At 41.9% G+C, this 27945-nt stretch overlaps 2 protein-coding genes across 4 annotated transcripts; both read right to left on the bottom strand.

Annotated features, from left to right (window-relative positions):
* Nucleotides 1-5878: 5878 nt before the first annotated feature.
* On the bottom strand, nucleotides 5879-16384 carry LRIT3 (leucine rich repeat, Ig-like and transmembrane domains 3). Of its 3 annotated transcripts, none has more exons than XM_033160498.1 (4): nucleotides 16261-16384; nucleotides 11688-12178; nucleotides 8262-8567; nucleotides 5879-7333 (listed from the first exon to the last, which is right to left on the bottom strand). In XM_033160498.1, the coding sequence occupies exons 2-4, from the start codon at nucleotides 12151-12153 to the stop codon at nucleotides 6255-6257; spliced, it is 1851 nt and encodes a 616-aa protein (XP_033016389.1). In that variant the 5' UTR covers nucleotides 12154-12178; nucleotides 16261-16384; the 3' UTR covers nucleotides 5879-6254. The 3 variants fall into 3 exon arrangements, with proteins under 3 accessions (XP_033016389.1, XP_033016391.1, XP_033016390.1); XM_033160500.1 differs by lacking the exon at nucleotides 16261-16384 and adding an exon at nucleotides 15563-15973; XM_033160499.1 differs by lacking the exon at nucleotides 16261-16384 and adding an exon at nucleotides 12880-13400.
* Nucleotides 16385-16549: 165 nt separating this feature from the next.
* Nucleotides 16550-27483, bottom strand: RRH (retinal pigment epithelium-derived rhodopsin homolog). Its single transcript, XM_033160502.1, has 7 exons — nucleotides 26905-27483; nucleotides 23677-23867; nucleotides 20636-20735; nucleotides 18936-19089; nucleotides 18124-18292; nucleotides 17309-17487; nucleotides 16550-17162 (listed from the first exon to the last, which is right to left on the bottom strand). The coding sequence occupies exons 1-7, from the start codon at nucleotides 27008-27010 to the stop codon at nucleotides 17057-17059; spliced, it is 1005 nt and encodes a 334-aa protein (XP_033016393.1). The 5' UTR covers nucleotides 27011-27483; the 3' UTR covers nucleotides 16550-17056.
* Nucleotides 27484-27945: the final 462 nt, after the last annotated feature.

A 27945-nucleotide genomic window follows, 5' to 3' on the forward strand; every position in this document is an offset into this window, starting at 1 on the left:
GCACAGAGATCAGGTGAGCAGGATGGTGTGCCAGGGGATGTCCTGCTTTGCCCTCCCAAAATGTTGGAGGATATGCAGCCTCCAGTACTTGCCCAAGAATGTTGCATGCTGACTCTGGGCCTGGAGGGACATTCAGTAGTTTGGTAGGCAAACTGCAGCAAAATTGTGCCTAAGGTGGGCCCAAGATGAGAGCCAATGTGGTGTAGTTGTTAAGAGTGGTAGACTCGTAATCTGGTGAACCGGGTTCGCATCTCTGCTCCTCCATATGCAGCTGCTGGGTGACCTTGGGCTAGTCACACTTCTCTGAAGTCTCTCAGTCCCACTCACCTCACAGAGTGTTTGTTGTGGGGGAGGAAGGGGAAGGAGATTGTTGGCCACTTTGAGACTCCTTAGGGTAGTGATAAAGCGGGATATCAAATCCAAACAACTCCTCCACCTCCTCCTTCTTCTGTCACTTGGAACCAGGGCTTCTTCATCACAACAGGCTTGGGGACCTTTTTTAGGCCTGAAAGATTCCTCTCATGGGCAAACATCCAGACCAGATGCAAATGGGGGCAGAGCAGATGGATGGTACTCTTACTCTTACACACACACACACACACACACACACCTCCATTCTCCAACCAGACAAGCCAGGCAATAATACTCAAGGATGATGCAGCCTATGTGGTGGTTTGCAGACTGGGGAAAGTTCTGGAGCCCAAATGAGTAGGTTGGGAGAAACACATTTGGTCTCCAGGCCTGAGATTCTCCACCCCTGCCTTAGGGCTGTCAGACACCTAAGACCCTTTAGCTTGATCAGACAAGCTGCTGTCTTGTCAGTGCCTCTTTGCTAACACTGAAATCTCAGTCTCTCGAGTCCTCTAAAATTATTTTACTCTTGAATAGACACAGTTCCTTGTTATCTTCCAGACCTTTGTTTCCAAATATTGCAGAATGGGTTCAGCATGACACCTAAACATGACTTGAACTCTTGAAGGAGCATCTCCACCCCCATTGTCCAGCCCAGACACTGAGGTCCAGCTCCAAAGGCCATCTGGCGGTTTCCTCACTGTGAGAAGGAACCAGGCACAGGGTCTTCTCAGTAGTGGCACCTGCCCGGTGGAATGCCCTCCCATCAGATGTCAAGGAGATAAATAACTATTCAACTTTTAGAAGACATCTGAAGGCAGCCCTGTACAGGGAAGTTTTTAATAGTTGGTGTTTTACTGTGTTTTTAATATTTTGTTGGGAGCCACTCAGAGTGGCTGGGAGAACCTGGTCAAATGGGCAGCATATAAATAACAAAATATAACAACAGCAGCAATAATTCTGTGCTTCCTGATTTGCTCATCTCTAAAAGAAGTATTTTAGTAGATTAGTTAGTTGGGACCCTTCAGGCAACACCTTGTGAAATGTGAAGTATATTATTATATGATTAGCAGCATGATACAAGTCCCGTTGAGTTCAGTAGGGCTTGGTTCCAGGGACATGGGCCTAGGACTGCAGTCTGGAATTGCACAACGCAGCAGCTGGCAATCCTGGCAGCACCCAGGAGATGCCACAGCTGTACATAGAGCCATTCCTAGGAACACTGGCTTTGTTGACCTTAACTGACAGAAACTGATAGGCGTGCACTCTTGGAAACGAAGAAATAGCATGAAATAGCAGATTAGAAGCTGTGCCACTAACAGCAATGGCACGAAACGGTTTCATTGTTGTTTATACATCTATGCAGACTAAATCTCCTGTTTACATAATCCATTCCATCCATTACTGCAGAGATAGGAAACCTTTTGCAGCCCAAGGTGGGTGTGTCCAGAGGCAAAAGTCAGCAGAGCCATGAATGTAAATGGGTTTGTGGTCCTCTTTTTAAAATGTAGTGGCAACCCCGCACAGCAGCAATTTTGTGACCCATAGCGGCGCTTTCTCAAAATTCCAAATCCACTGACTCAAAATGGTTGATAACCCCTGGCACAGATGATCTAAATAAATAAATAAGGTTCTGGGCAGTAACATTACACAGCTAAGATAAGGTGTGTTGTTAAAACAGACTAGAAACTATTGCAGTTACTTTAGGAGAGAACTGTGTTTCACCCGGAGATTATACTGTTAGGAGATGATATCACAGCCACCTTTAAATAATCTGAGTGGCTATGACTTTGATGATAGAATAAATTGATTCTATTGCTCCTGGGAGCAGGACTTGACTCAAACAGTTCAAATTACAGGAGTGGGAATTTCAACTAATCCAGGAAGACCACTGTTTGACAGTGAAACAGACTGCTTTGGAAAGGTAGTGAGTTGTCATTTGTTAGAGCCTTTTAAGCAGAGCTCTGGGTTGCCTACCTAACAGGGGTGGAATAGCAACAGATTTCCTGAAGGAACCTTGGAGACAGGGATGGGGCAGAGGAGGAGATTTGATTCAGTTCACATTTAAAAGTGAACTTACCTAATATGCACTTTCTGAAATAATACACGAACCAAAACACAGTCATCAGATTTGCACTTCTTTGCCTTTTGCCTCTACCCAAGTAGTTTGTACGAAAATGCATATACAAGGGTAAAGTGTGCATCAAAATGCATATATTATTGAACGTAGTATAAAAAACTGCATTAAATGAGGGGAAAATTCCTTCCAAAAATATCAGGCAAATTGGCATACAAAAATGTGCATATTAAGGGAAATTCACATTAAAATGCAGGTGAATTTTCATGAGGACTTTTTGTGAGGGTTTTTCTTTTAAAAATGCAAACTGATGTGAAAATATGAAGAATGCAAGATTGGAAAGACTGACAAACTGTTAGAAACTGAAACTGATACATCCACCAATCCCTACCCAGTAGTTCCTTCTAACTCACTTCTGCAAAAAAAAATTAGGGGATTTATACTGCTTTAACAGTCATGGCTCCTTCTCCCCTCCCCCCCAAAAAAGGATCCTGCAAACTGCAGTTTGTTAAGAGTGCTGGGAATTGTAGCTGTGAGAGGGAAACTGCAATTCCCAGGATTCTTTGGGTGAAGCAATATGCATTAAATGTGCATTAAATGCATGTGTGGATGTGACAGATGATTCTCCACAACTGGGTTGAGAAAGTTGAGGTATAAAATGCACTGTGGAGGAAGTGTTTCACCTTGCGAAGCAAACAAATCCAACATAAGATATAGTGCACTAGCAATGGCCAAGTCTTGTTTATTTCAAGACAGTCTGAGAGACCCACATTCTCCTAACATTAGCTCATTGTGAACAGTACCTTTACTACAAAAAGTTCAAGTGAAAAAGGGTGAAACTTGGCACAAACTAGGTAACTCAATGCTGGGCATAATTAAAAGCAATTGTAAGTAAAACATATATTTAAATTATGGCTTTATTTCTAATCAGGAAGTGAGATAGTTTTGTTCCAAATTAGGCCAGATTCAGTTGCATCTGTGGAAAATAAGTGGGATGCCTTGAGGTCAATATGAAAAGAAACAGGATGATATATCATTCCATCAAACTCAACTATGAGGTCTTTGAATGCCTTTTCCATTTGCAGTCATTGCTTGATTTGAATTGACGAAACAGGATTAAAAAAAAAAAAACCTACCCGAAAATATTCCTGATAACATTTATGGGGAGTGTATCTTATTTTTGAGATATTTTGCTTTCTGTTTATTCATTTGATGAAACTTTGTTTTTTAAATAATATCTATTATTATTTTGACTTGATCAGATAGATATATTCTCAATGCACCTCCAAATTGATCTGTCCTTAGGAAGCTAGAGTTTTATTAGAAAACATTTTTCTCCCATCTAAAATTAGATCCCAAGGAAGGAGAACCTCTTTGAAAACCGTGCCCAAAGGCAGGATGATTTGTTAACCAACTTCTTCAACGCTGCTTTTCCTTGACCAGTGCTGCAACCAACACTTCTAGAATATCCTGGAATTCCTGGGTCCCTGGAAGTGGACCCTTTCAACAAGGTTTTAGTTGCTGCAATTTTAAGCAGTACAACACAGCTTTCAAGTTAACAGTTCTAAAGGTCTTTAACTACAGACATGTGGATAAGCCTTCAACAACATACCAAGCTATGCTACTGATAAAATTGGCTCCCAAAGTCTGTAAAGTATGTATTCAGGGGAAACTAGTTGATATGGAAACTGAACATGCTCTGACTTCATTAAGCTAATTTTTTGTCATCCCCAATAGGAGTTTCTAAAGATGTTTGTACTTCTGCCAACCCTGGAGTTGCCCTCAGCCTGCTGACATTACTCTCTTCTACAGATAATACTGCTTAACATAAATCTGGAGTGGCACTGACATCTGAACATTGGAAAGAGAAGGGAAAATGTTTTGCATTGCCTTGGCCTTAAAGGTAAAGGTAAAGGGACCCCTGACCATTAGGTCCAGTCGCGGACAACTCTGGGGTTGCGGCGCTCATCTCACTTTACTGGCCGAGGGAGCCGGCGTACAGCTTCCGGGTCATGTGGCCAGCATGACTAAGCCTCTTCTGGCGAACCAGAGCAGTGCACAGAAACGCCGTTTACCTTCCCGCCTGGAGTGGTACCTATTTATCTACTTGCACTTTGACGTGCTTTCGAACTGCTAGGTTGGCAGGAGCTGGGACCGAGCAACTGGAGCTCACCCTGTCATGTGGATTCGAACTGCCGACCTTCTGATCGGCAAGCCCTAGGCTCTGTGGTTTAACCCCCAGCCCACCCACCTTAAAAACCATTATTATTATTATTGATTATTATTATTATTATTATTATTATTCAGGATTAGACAAAAATCATGGAGTAATAATGGTCTGCCAACTGCTATAAGTCATGACAGTTGAAATGGACATTCCACAGTCCACAGCTGAATTGCAGGTGCTGAGGAAAAGCAATGAGGGAGAGCTAGTCTTGCCTATATTGAAATATCTACTTCAGAAGGTCTATTTCAGTGCCTGTCAGTAAAGGCTTTAAACTGGTTAGCACACTTAACAGGGCCTTCTCAGCAGTGGCTCTGCAACCAGAAGCCAATTCCCCATCTCTTTTCTCAAACAGTTTTGACTGGGGTGGGGCATGAGAGAGGGTAGTTAACTACTATGGTATTGCTGAATTATTATTGTTTTCTACCGGTGGTTTTAATGTTGGTTTATCATTGCTGGCTGTGTTTTAAAAGGTTTTATGGAATGGATTTGTATTTTAAAATATTGCAAGCTGGTCTGTGGAAGATTTCTTCCAGAAGGGAAGGAGAAACTCCTTAAATAACAAGCAAAACAAACATGCCCTGCTATGTGCCTTTAGACATCTGGATCAAAATTTGTTTGATCAAATTTACCTTGATTTCCTCTTATATCTTTAGCACTTATGTCTAACCTGGATTACAGTGTATTACTGTAGCTATCTTCTACACTAGCTGCCACCAACCAAGTCCCTCCAGATGTTTGGAACATCAACTCTCACCACTTCCAACCAACATGAATGCAGGCAGAGATGAGAGTTGTGGTACAAAACATCTGGAGAGCCCTATTTTGGGGAGGCTATTATGCACTTCTGTATAACAAAACACTTGTATCTTACAAAATTCTATATATTCATCCTTTCCTTAAATTCAGTATGCAGATAAAACTTCTCCTAAATGTATCCATCATATGCAGCTGATGCATAATTTCTCACAAGAAAAAAGAGCCATGAATATTGGCTAAGTGGGTTGGATCCACAGTAAGTTAGTTATCCTTCCATTCCTTTGAAATGAATGGGACCTAAGTAGGTCACTTAGTCTGGATCCAACCTGCATATCAACCTGCATATCAAAACATGGCATTATTTAATGTTCAACTGTGTTCCCACAACACAAACCACGCTTTTATCACCAGACGTCTCGCCCACAATTAAAAAAGCAGAATTAAACCAATCTAACATGTTAACTGCACATGAAAAATGTATTTTTAATACCTATTAATCTAAAATTAGTTTATATAAAAACAAGAAACATAGATAGCAATTGACAGGCTGGTGGTACATGTTTAACACAAAATCTTCCATTTGAACAAGAGCAGATTGATAAAAAGACAGAATATAAACAGGCAGAATGCTTCAAAAATAATACAAAAGTTCAAAAATGTCACTTTTCAAAGAGGCACCCCCCCCCATATGTCCCACCAAAGATGATTCTGATTTCTATTCAATGCTGCTGTCCTTAATCCTCACATTTTATAACTGGCACTGATCCAGCATTTGAAACAAGGCTGCAGTCACTCCCCTATTCCCCAGTAGGGATCTTCAGATGGTCCGCAGAACACCCAGAGTCAACAGAGGTACTCTGACCTTGAGCCTTCACTTTTGAAGGTCATCTGAGAATCCATACTTGACCTAGAACACAGCAATAGTCTTTCTGACTCATCGGTGTTCCGCCGAGCCCAAAGTTCCCCACCTGCCACCACACAACGTGGTTTGAGGGAAAGGGTTTCAAATTTGACATAAGTCTCTTTTTCAAGGTCATCTTCCCTGACAGGTTTTGGTTTCCTGTGAAGCATTAAGACTTTATACAGTAAGAAAAATATCAACGGTAAGACAACGGCACAGGCCACCCCACCTGCTACCAGCAAAATGGGAATCTGATAATCATCTTCCACAGTAATTCCATCAGTAGAGAAAATGATGCATTGGTCCTTCGTAGGTGGGGTCCCTTTGGGAACAACACAGGCCATATATTGTGTGCTGGGTTCCAAACCATCTATGGTGACTTTGTTTTTCAAGGGGTCTGTGCTCAGGGGTAGCATGTCTTTCTCACCATACTTTGAGTACAACACAGTCAAAGAAGAGTTGCTTGTGACATTGGCAGTTTTCCATGTTAAGGTCACTCTTTCGTCAGTTTCAGGAATTACTCTTAGGTTTTTTACTGCACCGTTTTTTTCAGCTCCTGCTGCTGCACTGAGGGATGTCCCGTCATCCTTCTTGCTAACATCACCTGGTTGTTTCTTGCCTCCATTTGTATTTGATTTGGAGTTCTTTCTTCCATCTGGCATTGACTTGGGTGGTTTTTTGTCGCTGCTTCTGTCAGTTGTAGGCCTTACACTGGTAGCCACTGTTGTAGGAGAAGAAGTGCTTGTAGGCAATGTTGAAGGAGAAGCGGTGGTTGCATTTAAGGATTCTTGTTTGACCTCTTCCTGGGTGGTGTTTTGCTGGTCTGCTCCAGTCTTTTTCCCGTACTTTTGTGGAGAAACAGTTGTGGTGACAACACCAACAACAGTGACTGTAACAGCAGCTTCTGACATTCCAGCCAAATTTTTGGCCTTGCATCTGTAGTCACCTGCATCCTTGTAGGAAATGCCTGTCAAGCTGATGATGGACCATCTTACACCTTCACCAGGACTTTCTTGAATAACTGGAAAACAATTCAATGCAGGTGAGTATGATAACCTGAACACAAAGTAGAAGCATTCATACTACCTTAGTGTGCTTTTTGTGGTGTTACAACATACATTTCAAATGAGAAGGAACTTTTTTCATAGGGCTGCAACATTTCACTGATTAAGATCAATCAGTTGATTAAGGTCAACCAGTTAAAAACCTTTAAGTCTAATTAATCAGACACCATCTTAGAAGAAACATTTCTCCTGCAGTACATCATATTTTAATCCAAAATCCACTGGACTCTGTAGGACTTGATTCTAAACAAATATATGCAAGGGTGGACTGTAAATCTGTTTCACGTATGTGAAACTGGTTGAATGGCACAGGATCCAAGTCAGCCCTACATACAATGATCTATTGTAAGGTTATCAGAAGTCCCTGTTTCCCAGGGACAGTCCTCGGATTTACATATCAGTCCCCTGACAAAATCCATTGAAGTTGTAGTGTCCCCGGTTTCATTGATAAAAATCTGGTAACCTTAATCTATTATAAAAACTGATCTCTTGTTCTGCCTCTCAGACCAGCAGCATCCAATACAAAATATCTAATACATTTCTAAAAGGAAACACAGGCCCTGGGTAAGTGCCTGTAGCCCCCGGAATTTCACACCGCTTGGAGACATAAGGAAGGAGAGGGCAGCAGCAGAAGCGTCATTCATATCCCTGCCATCCATTTCACCACACTTGCTCTCTACACATGAGTAATTCATAAAGAGGGCTATAGTGGCTGGCCAAGACTACCTAGTGGGCTTCATGGCTGAGAGGGCATTTGAACTTGGGTAACTCCAGCCCACCACTCTTGATGACTACACCCCTATTTTGGTTCTCAGTGATCTCACAGGTCACTGTCAACTCAAGGCAAAATGACCTCTAGTCTCCCTTTTGCTTGAGACTCAATACCTGTATAGTTCACTGGCACATTATCTGACCTAACCCAGGTGAGTTGTGGGGTGGGATAGCCAGTTGCATCACAGCGCAGTAGGACGTTGCTTCCCAGGGGCGAGGTGATCTTTGTGGCCGAAGTCATGACGGATGGTTTCAAGCACTGTTCCAGCTCTGCTCTTTGGAACAAAATCCCAGCCAGGCTCTCAGGTCCACTGCAAGCCACAAAAGGGTCCAGAAGCAAAATGGTGGTATCCACAATTTTGGAAAATTCAATTAGCTTGGAAATCCGACAGTCACAATACCATGGGTTGTCCTGCAAGCCTGAAAACAGAAGAACAGTATGCTCATAGTCTTGCTAGCAATGCAACTCAGCAGTTAGACTGGGGCTGTGTACATACCCCCATTTATTCTGCATCCAGGCAGTGTACATATTGCTGGCTTAAAACACAGCTAGGCCATTCTTTTTCTCAATTCAGATCAAAGCTAGCTTGGAAGAAACACAATATTTCATAGGAAATGACAGAGACGGGCCATAGCTCAGTGGCAGAGGGTCTTGTTTTCTATAGTGGCCAACTGAATGCCTTCCAGAGATCCACAAGCATGAGGAAAATACCAACCACAAGCTTCTGCAGGCAACTTGCTTACACAGCCAATGCAGGAAGCTGATGGGCAGAAGAGGTGAAGCCTGCTTTCTGCAGGCATCAGTTACGTGGGCAAGTTCTTGGCAGGGATAGGAATGTAAGAAGCTGCCTTATACTGAGTCAGACCATTGCACTGCTGGGAAAAAGGGCAGGGAGCCCAACGGTAGGTGGAGACAATGAGAGGCAGAGCAAGCTAATTCTAGCTTTGTCCCCATCCTCCTCCCTCCTGAGTTTCTACAGAGCCAACTTTGAGACCTGGGAGGTGGAAGCCAACAGGCAGTGCCAGGCCCTGGAGTGGTTGTCAGTAGGAAAGTGGGTTTTGAGGACTCAAAGCTCAGGTTGGTGGGTGGTGCCCCATTTGCCCTAACAGAGCAGCCTCCACTAGACATTAGAGGCAATGTCTTAGCCATAAGGCTACAGTGCCAGTCTATCTGGTGCTGTTGTTTTAGCCTCATCCTGCTTCTCATTCTTTAAGCAGCTGAAGTTGTGTCTAACAACATAGAAAAAAAGCTAAGTTATACCAGGCCAGGCCTTTGATCTATCTAGTTCAGTACTGTCTGCAATGACTGACAGTGACTCTCTAGGATCAGTGGTCTCTCCCAGCACTATAAGATGATGACATCTCCCTCCTTCCCTCCCTCTCCCTTCTCCACACCCTGAAATGTTTCTGTCAAGGTGGAAGTCATGGAAGTAAAGAGGACAGGTAGCAACGGGCCAACTGCTTGAAATAATTTGAAATATCTTCCCGTTGTACTTTCTCCTTTTAGCCCACTCCAAAATTTGAATCACATTACACTCCAATGAAAAAAGGATGAGTCCAGGTACATCTCACTAACCAATCAATGTCCCCCGCCAATCTGTGTGCCTCATTTTGCTGCCTGCTCTCCTTTTTCCTCACTCTCAGATGTATCTGTCAGTAGTGACAACAGGAATTGCAAATTCTTAAGTTTGTCCTTACAAGCCCTTTAGGAAGCGTAATAGCTAAGTGCTAAAGCTTCTTCTTCTTTGCATGCAGGTGGTCTCCAGTTTGATCCATGTCATCTCAGGAGACAACCTCGCCTGACATCCTGGAGAGCTACTGCCAGTCAGTGTAGACGATACTGAGTGAGATGGACCAATGGTCTGACTCAGTAGAAGGCAGCTTCCTATGTTCACTTAATTCCAAACTTGGATGCTATCATTAGAGTAGAAGGCATCAGTAAATATATTTAAACCCGTGCAGGCCTGAACATTGCTAAAGGGTCCAGCAGAGAAATTCAGAAAGAATAGGCACTACCAAACAGGAGAAAGAAAGACGGAGGAAAGGAGAGACAAAAGCATCATTCTAGGCTTGAATCTCTATTGCAGCTGATTCAATAAATGAATCCCTAATTCAGGGCAGTTGTGCACCAGCTTCCTTGTGCAGAAACAGCATAAGGAACCTTAAATGGCTCCCAGAATTTCCAATACTGAGTTTTATTTTAGAATTGGAGATGCATGACTTTTGTTTTGTTGACTTTTGGCACAGCCAAATATGCATGCAAAACAAGATAATTTGTGAGGAGGCACCTGATATTGAATCAGGATCAGCAGCAATGATTTATGAGAAGGTAATGCAAGAGAAGAATCAAGCTGCAGGAGAAATGAGAAGCATAACCTTCAAAGTGGGGCATTCAGAAACTGGTGCTCAGTTCCAACTATAAAAAGAACAGCACCCTCTGCTGAACAGCGATTTGTACTACCTAAGTTGTCTAGCAAAGTCACCCGCAAGGATAACTTTGGAATTTGGACAACCCAAAGAAAGTGCTTCCAAAAGCGTAGTGCATGCATCCCTGGGGATACATGAAAGGGTCTCAAAGGGTGTGCAGCAGAATACTTTTATTTTACTTTATCATAGTTCGATCGTATTATAAATACTACCCCCAAATTATATTGGTCCTAGAAGGGGTATTCAGGTAAGACTAAACTCTCAAAAGGGGTATGCAATTCTTGCAGGATTAGGAAACACTGCTATATAACATATAAAGTTAGCAAACTCATTCTCTGAATGTGGACAGTGGTGCATATTTGACCTGGCACATATTTGTATGTGCTACTTGAACAGCCCATCACTGCACTGTAACAGCAGGCTTCGTGAAACCTCAAGAGTTGCCCCCATATTAATAAGCATATTTGTAGAACACATGTGCAAAAATACAATCTTTAGATGGGTGGGAAACTAGGGAGCTGCTCTGTGAGGAGCTCAATGAGCATGGAATACTGACTGCCTCTGGAAGGAAACAGAACCCTGGGGTTGGGAATTGAATGGAATGTCCTGGAAAAGGGTATCCTGAGCAGAATCACATGACACTGCTACATTTTGTTGCAGAACCCACATGTGTGGTTATAATACCAAAGCCAATGACTTTGTGTATGCCCCACCCCCCGCCCCGGATCATGAATGGAATTTTTGTCAGGTCAGTTCCTTTAAGACGCTTAAAGCAAACATGTCACAGTAATGCACATCTCCAGTGGGTTCTGGACAGCACATCAAAAGCTCACAAGGCACACAGGCAGTGGCAGTGCTCCCCACTAGTCAGCAAAGCAGACCATAGAAATTGTGGGTGCTCCAATCAACACAACAGAGCATTGATCAAACTATTTTAACCAAGTTCCAGATCTTGCTGTTCTCACATTCCTCTCATGCTAAAATGCCAAACTAAAATTTAGGGAAACAGCAGTGCAAGAAATGTATGGCCAGAACCATTTTTCAATGGCCCAGGGACTCATTCAAGATTTGGCACAGTTCAAAGAAGGAATTTCACGATATTTGCCGGCTTACCTAATATGACCCTCTGTATTATGGAGTCTGCATTCCTGGGTTCTGTGTTTCTGGGCAATCCTGTTTCAGAAAAAGGAAGCAAGATATCCAAGATGTCTGATGGCAGAGAGGTTAATTTGTTGCTAGATATGTCCAGGTAAGTGAGATTCCTCAGATATTTGCCGGCCTCAGCAGGAATACTGGTCATTAGGTTGTTGTGTAAGTCAAGTGTTCGGAGGTTAGGCATCTCAGCCAAAGATTCCCAAGGGAAACTCGACAGCAAATTCCCATCCAGGCGCAATTCATGCAACAGTTTTAAATTATAGAAGCTGCTCGTGTCGATGTTTGCTATAGAGTTGTAGGTAAGCCACAGGTATTTGAGATCCACCAGGTAGTAGAAGGCTTCAGTTGGGATCTTTCGTATGACAGTCTTTTCTATCCGGAGTTTCACTGTATCCACTGGAACGTTTACAGGTACCTCAAACATATCAGGATCATTGCACAGCACAGACCTAAGGTCAAACAAAAAGAAAGAGAGGCGATAATGAATTGCTTTCAAAGAAGTTTTCAAGGAACCCTATTTCCCTCACAGCTACAAGTCCCATAGTACCGGTAGTTTAACAAACAATCCCATGGAACTCTGGGAATTATAGCTCTTTGAGGGGAACAGGGGTCTCCTAATAACTCCTAACAAACTACAGCTCCCAGGATTCTTTGAGGGAAGCCATGGCTGTTTAAAGTGGCATGATAATACTTGAAATGTATAGTGTTGATAGGGCCGTAGCACAGTCACATGATGGCAATGGGCCCAAGATGGGCCTTTTCACTTTGCCAAACCATGTTGCAGACAGGCACTTTCCTATTCCTCACCCATTTTCTGCCCTGCCATGTGACAGTGGCTACACCACTCAGTTAAGCCCCGTTGCTGCTAGCCAAGGGTTTGGATTGCAGCCTAACCCAGCCAATAGCACAGTATAAAGGGGATCATGATAACCCAAGCTTCCTCAACCTTCGCCCTCCAGATGTTTTGAGACTACAATTCCCATCATCCCTGACCACTGGTCCTGCTAGCTAGGGATCATGGGAGTTGTAGGCCAAAAACATCTGGAGGGCTGAGGTTGAGGAAGCCTGTAATAACCCTTCAAACCCTCGTGTCAAGTCCACTCTTTCATTGCAGGTTGATGTTAAGTGAGCAGAGGAGGATGTAGCCCACACCAGAGGAAGCCCACATGGTGCTGAACAACACTGGCTGGGGATGACAGGAATCAGAGACTGAAAACAGATGGCAGCCACCACTCTTGGTTCCCACTGGTCTCACACCAAACCGATTGCCTTCAGCGGTTGTTGTGCTCCTTCTGAGGTACACATACAAAGTGCCGATGACACACTTCCTCCAAATTGGGTGGGTACAACAGTCTCAGACACTCACCTGGCTTGATGTTTCAGGCAGGTTTACTTGAGCATCAGCTACTCTCCTCAGGTGTAAGAAAAAGTCAGAGCTAAGAGGAGGGCGGATGACACCATACCTCACCCTACTCCTCTGCTTAACCATGTGCTCCTCTCACCTGCCGTCTGACAGTACAATAGTACCATCTAGGAACTGGTTTAGCCCCTCATTTTTTATTTTATATCTCTCCATAGGCCGCCTTTCAGGGCAAAAGCCCTCACAAGGCAGCTTACATTTAAAACAACAATAAAACCTAACATCATATTTCAATAAAAATTCGATCATTCAAAGCCGCAGCCTAAAACACCACACAGGAAAACAGCATGATACACTTGATGATGATGATGATGATAAAATGTAATCAGATGTGCTATGTGTCCTTTAAGAGAAAGCCATCCAAAATAAACTGGTTTTGAAAAGCAAGTTATAGCCTCTACTACTGGGACCATAAGCATATTACTCGGGATTTCAACAAGGCCCAGCACCTTGTGCCTAACAGTCTCATCTGCTGTTTGTAGTATCACCTACCAGAGGCCACAAGCAGAGGCGAAGCACGATTCAAGAAGGAACACAGGCATGGACAACGCCAGGGGGCTGACAGCATACATTTAACTATTCTTATTAAGCTGCTGTAAGATGGCAGCATATTTGTGCAAGAAAAGAAGAACTGCACAATTCCTAAAGACGAACCCCTTTTCCAACTGACCACTAATTCCATGAATCTCCGACCAGAGAAACACTAATGAGTTCAAAATAGGATTATGTAAGAACAAATGGTGAAAACGAAACCTTAAACGTGGAGCGCCAGAGCCAAAGAACCTTCAAGCACAATTTCTAACATATCTAGATTCAAAAAGCGTCTGGAATGCTTCTGAACTTATTTTCTAAAGGAAGGGTTTTCAAAACTACTTCATCTAATTGAGCTGACATTTTGTTCCCTTCCCCCACCTGATGGCATTTGGGAAGATAAGGCAGTGCAGTCCAAAGCGTATCTACCCCCACTGTAAACTGGTATAAGATTGCAGCATATTTGTGCAAGGAAAAAAAAAAAGAACTGCACAAGTCCTAAAGCCAAACCCCTTTTCTAGCTAACCATTATATCTGGCTTTAGAAAACTAAAATACATCAAAAAATAAACTAAATGATATTTGCAGGTGCTGAAAATAACCCTCCTCTCATAAATCCCATGAAGCTGCTAAGGCAGGGTCCAAAATGACTAAGCCTATTATATTAAAAATCTCATTTTAGAGATTCTAGACAGTTGGATTTTTACTTTCATTTGTGTTTTACCTTATGCTGTACCATCCATTATTTCCACCAGTTCTTAACATTTGTTAGTCTCTTGAAGCAAATAAAAAAGTCTCAAAGCCACTCACGATAAAAAAAGATAAAACCAATTAGAAATCAACTATTTAGCAAACAATGTAATACAAACTGCAGACGTTTGTATTGCTTTTATGTCCTTTGTTTGTCCCAAATATGGTACAATACAACTAAATGAACATTGTTTTCTTTTCCAAACTGAGAATAAATAACATGTTTTGAATCTATCATTACAAATTGTGTTGAAGTTTCCATACCTTGGCCTCACTCCAGTGGTGTTGCTGAGTGGTGCTCCAGTGGTGTCCCGTCCCCCCCTCCGAAGAAACAGGCTTTTGTCAATATTTGCATATTTGCCATATTTGCAAATGATTGCTGTGGGGCCACAGAATCCACTGCATCCCGAAGCCTGGGTTGCACAAATAGTTTCTGGCCTACAATCGAGTCCCTGAACTTTCTCTGGGCTCATTGCACCAACCCTCCCTATTCCGCCAATTATCTGCTTGGAATGGAGCGAAGCTGAAATTTGTAGGCACTATTGCTCTCATAGAATTATGGACCTGGATATCAGTATCTTCTCTGTTTCAAATCTGGCTTCCCTACTGAAAGAATAACTGTAAAAAAGTGATGTGCACTGACTAGATGTTCTTTAAAACTATTTTCAAAATACTGGCATTGCAGAAGGACGTAGATTCTAGGGGCATTTGTCCCAAGCAATGAAGGAAACAGTTCTATACTCGCTCACTTACCAGTAAAGCCACAATGAGTATAGTGGGGCTTACTTCTGAGTAGACATGTATAGGCTTGCATTGACATTTCCCCCCTGCAGTTACAGCCCCCTTTACTACAATCCAATTAGATCAGACTTTGCGGCCAGCTACCCTGCCTATGCACGTAGCTTACTATAAGAGTGCAAAGCGAGGAGGGGGGGGGAATTCTAATTTCTCCCCTGGTATATTAATTTGCTACAGAAATAACTTGCTAAGCACTTGAATCACTGTAGCATTTACACCAATCACTAGCAGCATTGGGTGGTTTTTTGTTTTTTTAAAAAAAATTCATCGGCTGCTTTCTTGAGGTTGTACTGAGTAGCATTTTCTTTTGAGCAAAAAAGAAAAGAATATCCTACCTTGTTCCAGTGTCATCCCCTCTGCCATGATAGATGCAATTGCACTGAGATGGACAGAAACTATCCACTTCTTCCAAAAAGCTCATCACAATGCAGACAGCAGCAATCAGATACATGACTTCCTTCCAAGACAATTGATAAACCCAAAACCTAAAATCTTTTATTCCTGGGCACTCCCTCTGTGTGTCACGGCTGTGAACATAGGCATCCATTTAGTAAGAGCAGATTACCCTGGATTAACCAAGAGCTGCAGTTACTTAACCTTCAAACGTATTCTGCAAGGGATCAGTTGAAACAGCTCGCTCTTTATTGTGTCAAAGGAGGAATATATTACCTTTAAATTGCAACCACCCTGAAGAGGGACTCTTTAAATATCAAATGAAAAACTGAAATTAAAGCGGGGAAACATCACCAGAGTAACTCACAATTTAGACAGCCAATGCAAGTAAAACACTATCTTTTTATTTTTAAAAATATGCTCTATGCTTTGAATAACTGCGAAGCACACCTATATTATGCAGCAAAAATAAAACACCAAATTGGCAGAAGCACAGAATGGGGGCAAAAATGCTTTTTGACCGGGTGCTATTGTAAAAGACCAATTATTTTAAATTAACAGCTGAATAAAATTAGCTGTATACAGATAGAGACCCATGAAGCATAAAGGAACTGTTAATCATTTAATGAAATATACTTACAATTAGTAGCAGATGGTACCAATAATCTGAGTGCAATAATCTTGAAAAGTGGCTTCCTGTTGATTAAAAACTTAACTGTTTGTCCTTTGTTCTTCTTTAAAAACAATCACATATTTGCTTTTTTTTAAAAAAAAAAAAAAGCACAGATTAGCTATCAGATCTAATCACTTTATTTCAAAATAGTTTCAGTAAAAATCACTTTGAAACATACAAGAACTGGTAACAGAAGGTGTATTGCTCGCTACTGTTTTTCTGGTGACATTTGTTTGCTTTTAAGAAATGAAATGTTGGCTGTTTAAAAATATATTTGTTACTGTAATATGGTTTATATTCTTGATGAAAATGTACCATCCCCTCCTCCCTCATTCTAACAGGTAAAAATCTGACTAATAATTGTGGGAAAGGATATAAAGCAGTCAAAAATACTAATCTCTGAAGTCTTGATTTTTATTGGTGTTTTATTATAGATACTAAGGGCACGCGCCTATGAAAAATTGTGCTTGTACAATGAACCACAAGGGTCTTTTTGCTAATACAGTGCTGCAGCAGATAGCTTGGCACCAGGGGTCAGCAACCATACAGCCTGGGCCAGCCAGGACCCTGGTACATCTCGGGGAATAAAATATATGGTCCTTGTTACCATCATAGCTACCACAGGATCCAGCTATGGAGTCAAATGACTTGACACTAAGCAAAGTCCTTGTAACACAACTATTTGCAAAACAGATCAGACTTGCTTCTTTCCAGGGATTCGGCAAGCAAGTAAACATAGAGGCAATGCTTTCCATCAGCATCCTTAGGTAATTGTGCTTTGAGATGCACTCATTGGCAAGAAGACATGGTTGATTGTGATCTCTTGTCGTGTTTGACATCTGACCATCGCAAAGATGGCCCTTCGAAACCTGAAAGAGGGAGAAATCCTTTCAGTGTTGGATGCATGAATTCAGTGCCAATCCCTCAAATTCCAAGAATTCCACCTCCAAGAATTGGCTGGCTCAAGGCCATCCATTCTCTACCTCTTAAGTTGTGGCAGAAGTGAACCACTTACTTTTTGTTCGCAATGACATAAATACAGGGATTATAGAATGTGGAGGACTTGGCAAATAATGGTGCTATAATTGCCATGGCAGGAGAAATTTTCCTGGGATCCCCAAACGAAGACCACAAACACACGATAGAATATGGTGACCATGCTACCAGGAACATTAAAATCATGACAACAGACATCTGTAAAGGAAAATGAACAAGGTGTGATGTTCCAAAATATTTTCAGTTTTATTCTAGCATCTCTTTGATTGTTACCTCAGACCTTTTTTGTTACAAGCCCGTCTAAGGTTTGAATAAAGTAGGGATGGAGAGACACAGAGGAGATGTGAGGACGTGGGAGGAGGGAGGCTTGAAGGAGCTGCGAAGATATGGGGGTTGTGAAGCAACATGAGCAGGGGCGGGAACCCCTAGTGCAGTGTTTTTGGACTACAACTCCTATCATCCCTAACTAACAAGACCACTGGTAAGAGATGGTGGGAATTGTAGTCTCAAAGCAGCAGGAGACCCAAGTTTGGGTAACAGTGCCCTAGTATATCATATTTGTGTTTGGCATAAACATATGTAGCTCAGTGGTAGAGAAGCTGTTTTTCATGCAGAATGTCCCAAGTTCAATCTGCAGCATCTTCAAGTATGGCTGGGAAGCCCCCTTTCTAAAACCATGGGGAAACCACAACCAATCAATACAATGAACTTGATGGACCTATAGTCTGATACAGTCTAATGATCTGATTATTTGTTTCAGCACCTCAGTGTGCAAAAGAAACTGATTTCCTCCCCACTGAAACAGAAAAGGGAGCTCTGCCAGAATGACCATACCTTTGTTACATCTACTTGATCAGACCAATCTATGTTGATGCTCTCCAGGCAACTGCTTCTGGTGTACCGCTTCATAGTTCGCGAAACATTGAAGTAACAGTAAAACATGACCGACAGTGGGATGACAAAGTTAACGGCAATTACAGACATCGTGAAAGAAACAAAGGATCTGAAAGTGGAAAAACCCCAAAGAAGATGACTAGAAAACACCACCTTTCATCCTGGTTTAACTGTAAGATTAGAGTGAAACATTTTATGTAGTGTGCAAGATGTTCTAAAAGTGTTTTTTTATACTTTACCCATCAATAGTGGCTCCATTTTGGCTCCGTTTTGGCTGAGTTTAGACACGCAGCCTGAAATCCTGTACCCACAATAGGGAGTATTTCCTATTGAACCCAATAGCACTTACTTCTGACTAAATGTAAAAAAGGATTGTGATCTTCAGAACTGCCCACAAGGGTTTGCTTACCCTTGTCAACAGTTAGGGAGTCAGACTCTCTTGAGTCTCTAACTCCCATCTATTCACAGTGCACTATGAAGACTTTAAATATTGCTTTTTTAATTTAAAAAAAAAAACCTTTTATTTAAGATATAAAGAAAAATAATCATTTTTTTTTAAAAAAATAAAATCATTACAATATATTCTTGGAGGAGAAAATGGAGTTTGGAAACCTTTCTTGCCCTCTTTACAAGCTCTTTCCTCCCCACCAACTTCTCAATATTTGCCACCTTTAATGGTGAGGCTGCACTGACACAAGCCCAGTACAAATTTATGAACAAACACACACGTACTACCCGACGTCAAAACATACGCATCGTTTTTCCTCCAGTTCACTGTACAGGTAGCTCCAGTTGGATCTGGGGCGTAGCTTGCCCAGCCCACAATCGGCATCGAGGCCCAAAAGACTGCATTGATCCAGGCAGCAAGAATCAGAACTGTGTAGTTGTTAGCAGTAAGTCTACTACCTATGGAGACAAAACAGTGATACCTCTGTTTATTCTCCCTGGTCGCTTATAATATTTTACGCTGAAGTAAAAGCATTGTTTTCATGGTAACAAAACTGTATAAACCTATAAAAATACAAAATCAATCTACACTTATTGTAGATCTACACAGGAAGGCCCTCAGACATATTAAAACCTAAATTATATATTGGCTTCAAACAGTTAATGAAATGGATTTATCTTCCCCTCCATCAAAAAACTTTTTACAATCAAAGGTCGGCCCCCAAAAGACAAGAGATGACAGAACAACACCATTCCCCAAAACCAGGGGTAGGGAACCTATCACCACCCACAAGATGCTGTTGGTCTCCAAAGTCCCATCTGCCCCAGCCTGAATGGCCAATGTTCAGGGATGATGGGAGATGCACTCCAGCAACATTTGGAGAGTCACAGGTTCTCCACACCTACCACAAACCTTTCACTAATAGGATTACCCCGTTCTTTATTTTCATTTATATCACACCTTTCTCCCATGATGGAATTCAGGGCAGCATGCATAGGATTCCCAGGCAGTCTCCCAACCAGGTATTGAGCAGAATTAAAAGGTTCAGCAAGGTAGCTTCATTGTGTGCCTAATCATAGGATTTTAGAGTTAGTAGAGACCTGGAAGGTAATCTATCCCAACTTGCTCAGTGCTGGATCTCCAATGGAAGATATGTAAGTAAAATATGAAAATGGTGCTTTTGCCCACAAAACCATCATTTAATTCCCCTGCTCCCAGATTATCAGTGCCCTGAGCCTTGTGGCTGCACTGCAGCCTATCTTGTTTTATGACAGTTGAATCTCCTACACACAACAACAACAACAACAACAACAACAACAACAACAACAATTTATTTATTATTGCATTAGCCATATGGCCATAGCACATTGTGAGAGACCTCTCTCACACACTCATAACCATGCAAACCGGACACCAAGATTGTCTGCTTTTGTCTTCACCCCTTTCAATTTCTCAAGTGCTGGATCTCAAAAACCCTATTAAAATATGACTTGGTTAACTCTGTGTGGGTAACAACTTTTCCAAAGTGCACTAAGAAAGTAAAGAGAACTGCTGGTGCTTTATATGGCAAAACTCTGTAGCATTTGTTTGCTCAACTGGTCCTGCTGTGCATAAGTAACAAAAAAGTCTCCATGAAAAATCAGATTGTGTACAAAACCAGTTCATGAGTTTAGGCAATAAAATATAACCCAAACCTATACAGTGGTACCTCAGGTTGAGAACTTAATTCGTTCTGGAGATCTGTTCTTAACCTGAATCTGTTCTTAACCTGAGGTACCACTTTAGCTAATGGGGCCTCTCACTGCTGCTGTACTGCCGCCGCACGATTTCTGTTCTTATCCTGAAGCAAAGTTCTTAACCTGAAGCGTTATTTCTGGTTTAGCGGAGTCTGTAACCTGAAGCACCTGTAACCTGAAGCGTCTGTAACCTGAGGTACCACTGTATTGTGTTTTATACAGTAGTTGCAATATTCTACATTTTTGTGTGTGCAAGAACATAACATACCTATATGTGGCTTGCAGATTGTCAGGTAACGGTCAATTGCAACAACAGTAAGCAAACCAATACTTGCCATTCCAAAAAAGATATTTAAAGCAGCATAGATCTGAAATTGGAGAAATTATATAATCATTTTCAAGGAATAATCACCATTGTTTTCAAAGGTTTTGAACTCTGAACCTTGTTACTGTTATTTTTGCAGTTATTATGCATTGTTGCATAAATCCACCCCAAATAATATCAAGTTTAGCTTTAAAAAAGGTAACACTAAAGTTCACGTGTTGCATTTTGGCTAGTTGAGCATTGTTATCTGTTCATATCTTAACAAGAGAGAGCCATAAACATATAATACATATAATTTGCTTAAAATTGTATTTGGGTCTCATGTTTTTTAGAGCTTTAAGTTGCTTTGATAACTTTTCCATGAGGGAAATGTTCCGTACACTTTCCAACCAAGTTTCCAGTGTCTATTAAATCTTTTAAATCATCAGCAAACAAGCTGAGCAATGCTATTTGGGGACCAAAGGGTACTGTTTGACCTGTAACAACATATACTTCATTCATAATTAATTCTTCAAAGGATTGAACCTTCTTGCAGCTCCACCACATATGGAGATAAACCCCCATTTGCCGACATCCTCTCCAACAGAGTGGACTAGATTGAAGATTTATTCTGTGACTATTTATAAGTGGCTGGTGTTATCTATATACTTTTTCCCCTGTTTTATTTTTTCTGGTAAATATATTGTCATTTCCTCTATAGATTTTTACTAATCTGACATTTCTATGTTACAATTCCAGCACAGATAATACTGAGATAGATGGACCACTGGTCTGACTCAGCCTCAGTGGGTTTTCAACCAGTGTGCCACAGGCAACACTGGCTTCCTTCCTTCCTTCCTTCCTTCCTTCCTTCCTTCCTTCCTTCCTTCCTTCCTTCCTTCCTTCCTCCGATGTCCTCTTGCATCTCTGTCTCCCAAAGGCTTGCACAGCTGTTTGTTGCAGCAGCCTTGGTTACAAGCTCCCCAGACAATAGGTGCCTCTGTGGATGGCCAGGGGGTGGTGGTTGCCAGGAGCTGAGGAGTTTCGGGGGGGGGGTAGTTTACGATGGCTGCCTGGAGGAAACCCGAGGAGATGGGAGAGGAGAGGAGGCTAAGGGAACACTCCACAAGGGAGGGAGTTTGAAAAAGGATGAGAGGCTGCCAGTTTGGCAGGCAAGGGGTGACATAACGTACAGGGCCATCTTAAGTAAATCCGGCTCCCTGGCATGAAGATCCCTCTGGCGCCCCTGGCAGGCAGCCTGGCGGGCAGCCAGAGGGTGCGGAGGGGCAGGTGGGGACGCTGCCAGCTGTGCTCCGCCTCCGCCTGCTCAGCCAAAGCGGCAGAGTGGCACTGCCGTCCAGAGAACCCTGGCTGCAGCGCCGATGGGAGGCTCGCCGATGGCCTCCCTGCGTCTGCAGCCCGAGAAGAGATGGGCGAGAGCGGTGCTGCCGGTGGGGCTGGAGGGTGCAGGCACCCTCCTCAGGCCATGCCGCCTTGCGCCAGTAGCCTCAATGGCTAAGACGTCCCTGATAACGTAGTTGGTCAAGGGAGCTGTGGACTCAAAACGTTTGAAAACCTCTGGCCGAAGGCATCATCTCAAGCTCTATTTCCTGCTCCAGCTGGCAGTAGCTCTCCAACAGAGTTCTTTATTTTCACCTACTCCCTGATCCTTTTAGCTGGAAGCACTGTGGGGCCTGTGCCATGTAAAGTGTTTTGCCCCTGTGCTGGGTCCCTTACCCACCAGGTCTTCTGCCCATTTGTCACCCCTAATAGTCTTCAGAGCTGAAAAATATTATGAATAGCTGCTAGGTAGTGCTGGGAGTCAGAAGTTCTACTCTAGGCAGCCATCTAGTGGCAAGCCCAATTTAGTATATGTTTTAATTTACAATTCTGAAATGTCTCATTTCCAGCTTGCAGAGGGGTAGCAGATAGTAAAGAGCTTTGTGCTATCCGAAAAGCTAACAGATTTATTGTGGCATAAGCTTTTGTTCACTAAACTCTCTAGAGCCTATTTCATCAGCTGTTCACTCTTTGGGAGCATGCATACCCTCCAACATTTCTCCATTGAAATTAGGGACATCCTATTCCATAATAGTAACTATGCCTCTGCTGTAACATATGGAGTGCTAGAAAAATGCAGCCTGTGCCATTGATAAAGATAGTGCAACTCATACAGCACGATGGCGACAATTATTCACAGTTGTTCAAAAATAATTTTACACCATTTATCAAATTTGTGAGAAAGAGACTATTACTTACAAGGTGCCATGAAAACCAGCAAACTACCTCAAATGAAGTGAACTTACAGTATCAAATTTTACTAGGTTCTTACAAATTCTTAACTCAGTTTCTCATTTTTTCTTGTTTTTTAAATAAGTTCAAGAAGATTCAAGTTAGTCCAACGTTGTTCCTGGCAGCTGTGAGGTGCTGATGAACCAGCGTATGAAGTAACATATGGAGTGGCTGTTAGGACTGCATCAATGTTTGTGCTCTGAACAGAACATGAACAATTGTAGGAATGGCCTAGATACATCTCACTTGTTTACATGTATATATGTACACACACACACACACACAGAGTGGCCAATTGGGTTGTAAACGCGATACCTGCGGGAGGCACGTTCGCAACCTGCAGCATTCGCAACCCACGCCACTGCGTCTGCGCACACGCGACGCAATTTGGCAATTCTGCGCATGTGCAAATTAGCACTTTTGCGCATGTGCGAGCGCCAAAACCCAGAAGTAATCCGTTCCGTTACTTCCGGGTTCGGCACGGTGCGCAACCCGAAATTGTGCAACCTGAAGTGGCCATAACCTGAGGTATGACTACACACACACACACATACACAGAAATAAAAACAACCCAATCCGCCCTCCCCCCAAACCCCACATTTTAAAAGGGCATAGGATGTCAATCAAATCAACCCAAGGCCTTATGTACACTTGTCCTTAAACAGGGATAAACACAAACACGCTTTGGTCTTTCATTTCTAACTTCAAAGTACCTGGCAGCCTGCATAGCCGAACTTCCAGCTTCCATGAAGATCTGAAGCTGCAGACATGGGGTAGCCAATCCCACTCACTCCAATGTCAGTGAAAGCCAGGTTAATAATAATGGCATTGGTTGCTGTTCGAAGTTCCTTATACTTAACAAAGATGCCTAGGACCACTATGTTACTCAGAAGACTTACGACTCCTGTTAAAAAACCAAAAAGGGAAACTAAACAACAGCAAATAATTAACATTGGCATTCTGGAAAAGAAAAACACCCCACAACTCTATTATGGCTAAAATTTAGAAATGTAGGCTATAGGGCCTGTGGGCACATTTTCAGGAATTAGAATCAGTAAATAATACATTTGTATAGACTTCTGTATGCTAATGTTAATATAGTCTTATAATATTGTGCTGCATGCTTTTATACAAAGCTCGTTTTGAAAATGGGTGAAACTGTCTGACTAGTTTTCTCTTCTCTCCAACTCTTTCCAACTCAGAATTATTCATGCATTCAGCAATATTGTACCCAATGTATGCCCTGCTTTCCTCAAGACTGGATTACTGCATGTTCTATATGGGGCTGCCTTTGAAAAGCATTTGGATCCTGCAGCTTATCCAAAGCAGTCAAAATAAATCATGGTCCTGTGTACAAATCAATGAGCAGGAACCATTCCATCATTGAATCTATATCCTTTAGGAACACAATCAAAGAGTTTAACAAGTTCATCAGTGGAATAGCTCACTCGGTAAAGCATGAGACTCTTGATTGCAGCGTCATGGGTTCAAGCCCTATGTTGGGCAAAAAGATTCCTGCATTGCAGGGGTTGGACTAGATGACTCTTAGGCCCCTTCCATCTCTACAATTCTATGATCACCAAGCCCTATTTTCAGCAGTAAGAATTAACAAAGCATGACTATATGCCCACAGGTCCAAAAAGGTTAGTGACATCTAATTTGCATCAAATTTGTATCTGAAGAAGTGTGCATGCACACGAAAGCTCATACCAATAACCAACTTAGTTGGTCTCCAAGGTGCTACTGGAAGGTGTCCCCCCCCCCCATCAACAAGGCGTTGCACTTCAGAAAACAGCTACTTACTTTCTTTGAAGCTTTTTTGTCTAAGGCAATACACTTGGAAGCAAATAGAGCAACAATAAAACATTACTTCTTCATCAGCATATACGCTACTATTTATTATAAGGTGTCAGACCATCAGTGTGTATTCAGTGTATCTATATATATTCTCCTCCTACACAAAGTAACATAAGACACAAGCCCAGAAGACAACAGAACATGTTCAGCATTCCTATTGCAAAAAGTGAATTTAAACAGAAAAGTTGTACCGTAGAATTTTGTCATTTGTTCAGTTTGTGAATATAAAAGTGACTAAAATTGGAGCACTCTGGCAGCAAGATCACATTTGTTATACGCTGTCACATTGCCAATACTGCTCAGTGAGTCTTTCCTTAGAAGGAAAAGATTTGCCTCTAAGAAAACTGACTCAATTTATCGTGATAAGACTGGAGAAGAGTGATATCTTTAAGCAAAATGCGTCAAAGCATTTATAGCATTGTAGCAATTGCTACAATGAAAAGCATCCATTTAAAACTATAGCACTGTAAGAATTTGAAATTTTCATTTTGTGAAAATTTAAAAAAAAAAAATTGAAAAAAGATAATGCAATATACCTGACCTATAGTAAAACCACCACCTACTCACAGAATGTGGAATCTTATATTGATGACAGGAGGTAGCCTTTGCATCTATGACCTCCTCCGTTGCTTTGCTGCATAAAATAGCTCTCCAGATCTCCCAGTACAGCCACTGCTTCAGCCAAAAGACAGATGCTCTAGCCTTTTCGCGACTATGCAGCAGGCTCCTTTAGAAGCAAAACTCATGACAATGACTGTTGTAAATGTCATAATAAGCTACTCAATCTTTAAAGAGCATTCTTGCTCACAAGGGCCACCTCCTTTACTGACCTAGAGCACATCTAGGGAACAAATGTTATTTCTGAGTATCCGATATAGATACAAGTCTTCAACAAAACCTATAGCTGAAACAAGGACCTATAGTTGGAGCTTTTCCCTCACGAGCAATTCCAACATCTCCCATAAAATGTACGTAAGATTATACTGTATTGCAGGCATGTCCAACAGGTAGATTGTGATCTACCAGTAGATCATTGGAAGTCTGTAGTAGATCACTGGTAGATCATTGGCTCCCCCCAAAGAAGCTGAACAACTGTGGCTCCCCTAAAAAAAGCTCAACATTTTACCTCCTCTCTGAAAAAAACTCAACAACTTTGACCTGAACCCCCCCCCCCCATGGGCCTTCCTCCTTCTTAAAAAAAGCTCAACAACTTTAACTTGAACCCCAAAAAAGGGGGTAGATCACTGCCAGTTTTTAACTCTGTGAGTAGATCGCAGTCTCTTGGGAGTTGGCCACCCCTGCATTTTGGGTGGAAATCAATTATGACAAATCCATGCACAATGTTGTTTTTAAAATATATTCCACAACCACTGCTATGGGAAGTGGAGTTAGAGCTTTTGAAGTATCAAGCCACTTGCTTCTTGAGGATATTGCTTAATCATTCACTGGCTGCCACTTGTGGCTGCAGCACAGGACCCCAAAACCAAGAACAAGGCAGAGAGGAATGCAAAATGGGTGAACTTTCTGAGCTCTCAGACCATTCTAGCCTAGAACTAGCAAACAAAGAACTTCATATGGAGAAGTAAACATAGGGCTGAGAGCCAATAACCCTGCATGCTTTTTATTCCTCAAAGCTACAGATTGGAGACAAAGCCATTAATGTTCAGTAGACAAACACAGGCCATTGGGACTTAAAAGTTAATCATGATTTCAGTTAGCAAACTCTAAGCAAGACTACGTCCAGGTCAAACCTTCTATCTTTATGATAAATGGCTCCCAAAACGGTGATGAACACATTATTTTACAAATCTAAATAAATTACATTTCTTTTGCAAGTTAACATGTGCCATCCAAGTCACATCCACTCCACATATAGGGAATTGCACCCTTAATGTGCATGTTCGATACTTGTTTAAGATCATAGTTTTATCATTTCACATTTGATTGTTCTAAATCTTATCTTTAGAAAATGCTGGACAAAAATCAATTAACAGCTTTTTTTGCACTTGCATAACACAGAATGCTTCTATTCCAAGTCTTAAATCCTGGTTTTTCATCCCCCTGCCACAAATCAACATTCATACCTGCTGTTATCAAATAAGCTGCAACTATGTTGTGTTCAGTCTGTGAGAAGGCCGAATGAGGTTCATTTTCACTTTCCGAAAAGTTAGCAGAATCATTCAAAAACATTGCAGGGGAAAGAAAATTGGAAAAACACCCTCCAGGGTTATCCTGTAAATGGCCATTCGAAACACACACACATCCCGCTTTTGTAGGCAGATCCTTGTCCTGCAAAACTGACTATAAAAGTTCTTCCCTGCTGAAAAGCTCCCAAATGGATTTCCACTCAAGAGCAAAGGGGTTTACATTCCCAAACTATGAAAGGGGGAGGCTTGTTAGCTCAACAAAGAACAGCACAGAGCTGCAAGCGCATTTTTAACAAGATCCTTACGGTTCATGGCCTTATTACTAAAGAGATTAGCGGCTGCATAGGTCCCACACTTTGGACTTCACATTTTCTTTCTTTTAATGTTTCAAAAAACCTGGCAGGAGTTGATTGTTCATCATGTGTATGTTTGCATTTGAGAATTATGAACCAAGTTTTAAAAAGCAATTAAGCAAAACAATAACTATAAAAACCCGACTATTGCAAAAGACAGGGCAAAACACATCTCAGTCTACAGTGGTACCTCGGTTTACAAACATAATCAGTTCCGGAAGTCCGTTCTTAAACTGAAACCATTCTTAAACCGAGGTGTGCTTTCCATAATGAGACCTCCCACTGCCGGTGCCCTTCCACCGTTCGACTTCCATTCTTAGACAGAGGTAAAGTTCGCAAACTGGGACACTACTTCCAGTTTTGTTGAGTTCATAAACTGAATCCTTCGTAAACAGGACTGTTCTTAAACTGAGTTACCACTGTACAGTATTTGCAAAAAGAGGTTGAAGATTCACATCATGATTTGAAATCCCAGCTTGAAATACCTGTAATGTATCTGTTTCAAGAGCATCACCTTTACATCAACTTTGAATATTTGTCTATGGAGTCCATTATCTATATCAGGATTGTAGCTCAATGGCTGAGTGAGTGCAAAAGGCCAAAGATTCAATCCTCAGCAACTCCA

This window comes from Lacerta agilis, chromosome 9, assembly GCF_009819535.1.
Source record: "Lacerta agilis isolate rLacAgi1 chromosome 9, rLacAgi1.pri, whole genome shotgun sequence".
Lineage (NCBI taxonomy): Eukaryota > Metazoa > Chordata > Lepidosauria > Squamata > Lacertidae > Lacerta > Lacerta agilis.

What these genes read in the sequence shown, in the direction of transcription:
- LRIT3 (XM_033160500.1), bottom strand. Translation starts at nt 15,774, where the DNA reads ATGGATGCCTATGTTCACAGCCGTGACACACAGAGGGAGTGCCCAGGA. An exon ending in GGGGATGACACTGGAACAAG is followed by an intron (nt 12,179 to 15,562) that starts GTAGGATATTCT and finishes GTTTGACCTTAG; the next exon opens with GTCTGTGCTGTGCAATGATC. An exon ending in AATACAGAGGGTCATATTAG is followed by an intron (nt 8,568 to 11,687) that starts GTAAGCCGGCAA and finishes TTCTGTTTTCAG; the next exon opens with GCTTGCAGGACAACCCATGG.
- RRH (XM_033160502.1), bottom strand. Translation starts at nt 27,010, where the DNA reads ATGTTTTTGAATGATTCTGCTAACTTTTCGGAAAGTGAAAATGAACCT. An exon ending in AGCTTATTTGATAACAGCAG is followed by an intron (nt 23,868 to 26,904) that starts GTATGAATGTTG and finishes GTTTTTTAACAG; the next exon opens with GAGTCGTAAGTCTTCTGAGT. An exon ending in TATGTCATTGCGAACAAAAA is followed by an intron (nt 17,163 to 17,308) that starts GTAAGTGGTTCA and finishes TCCCTCTTTCAG; the next exon opens with GTTTCGAAGGGCCATCTTTG.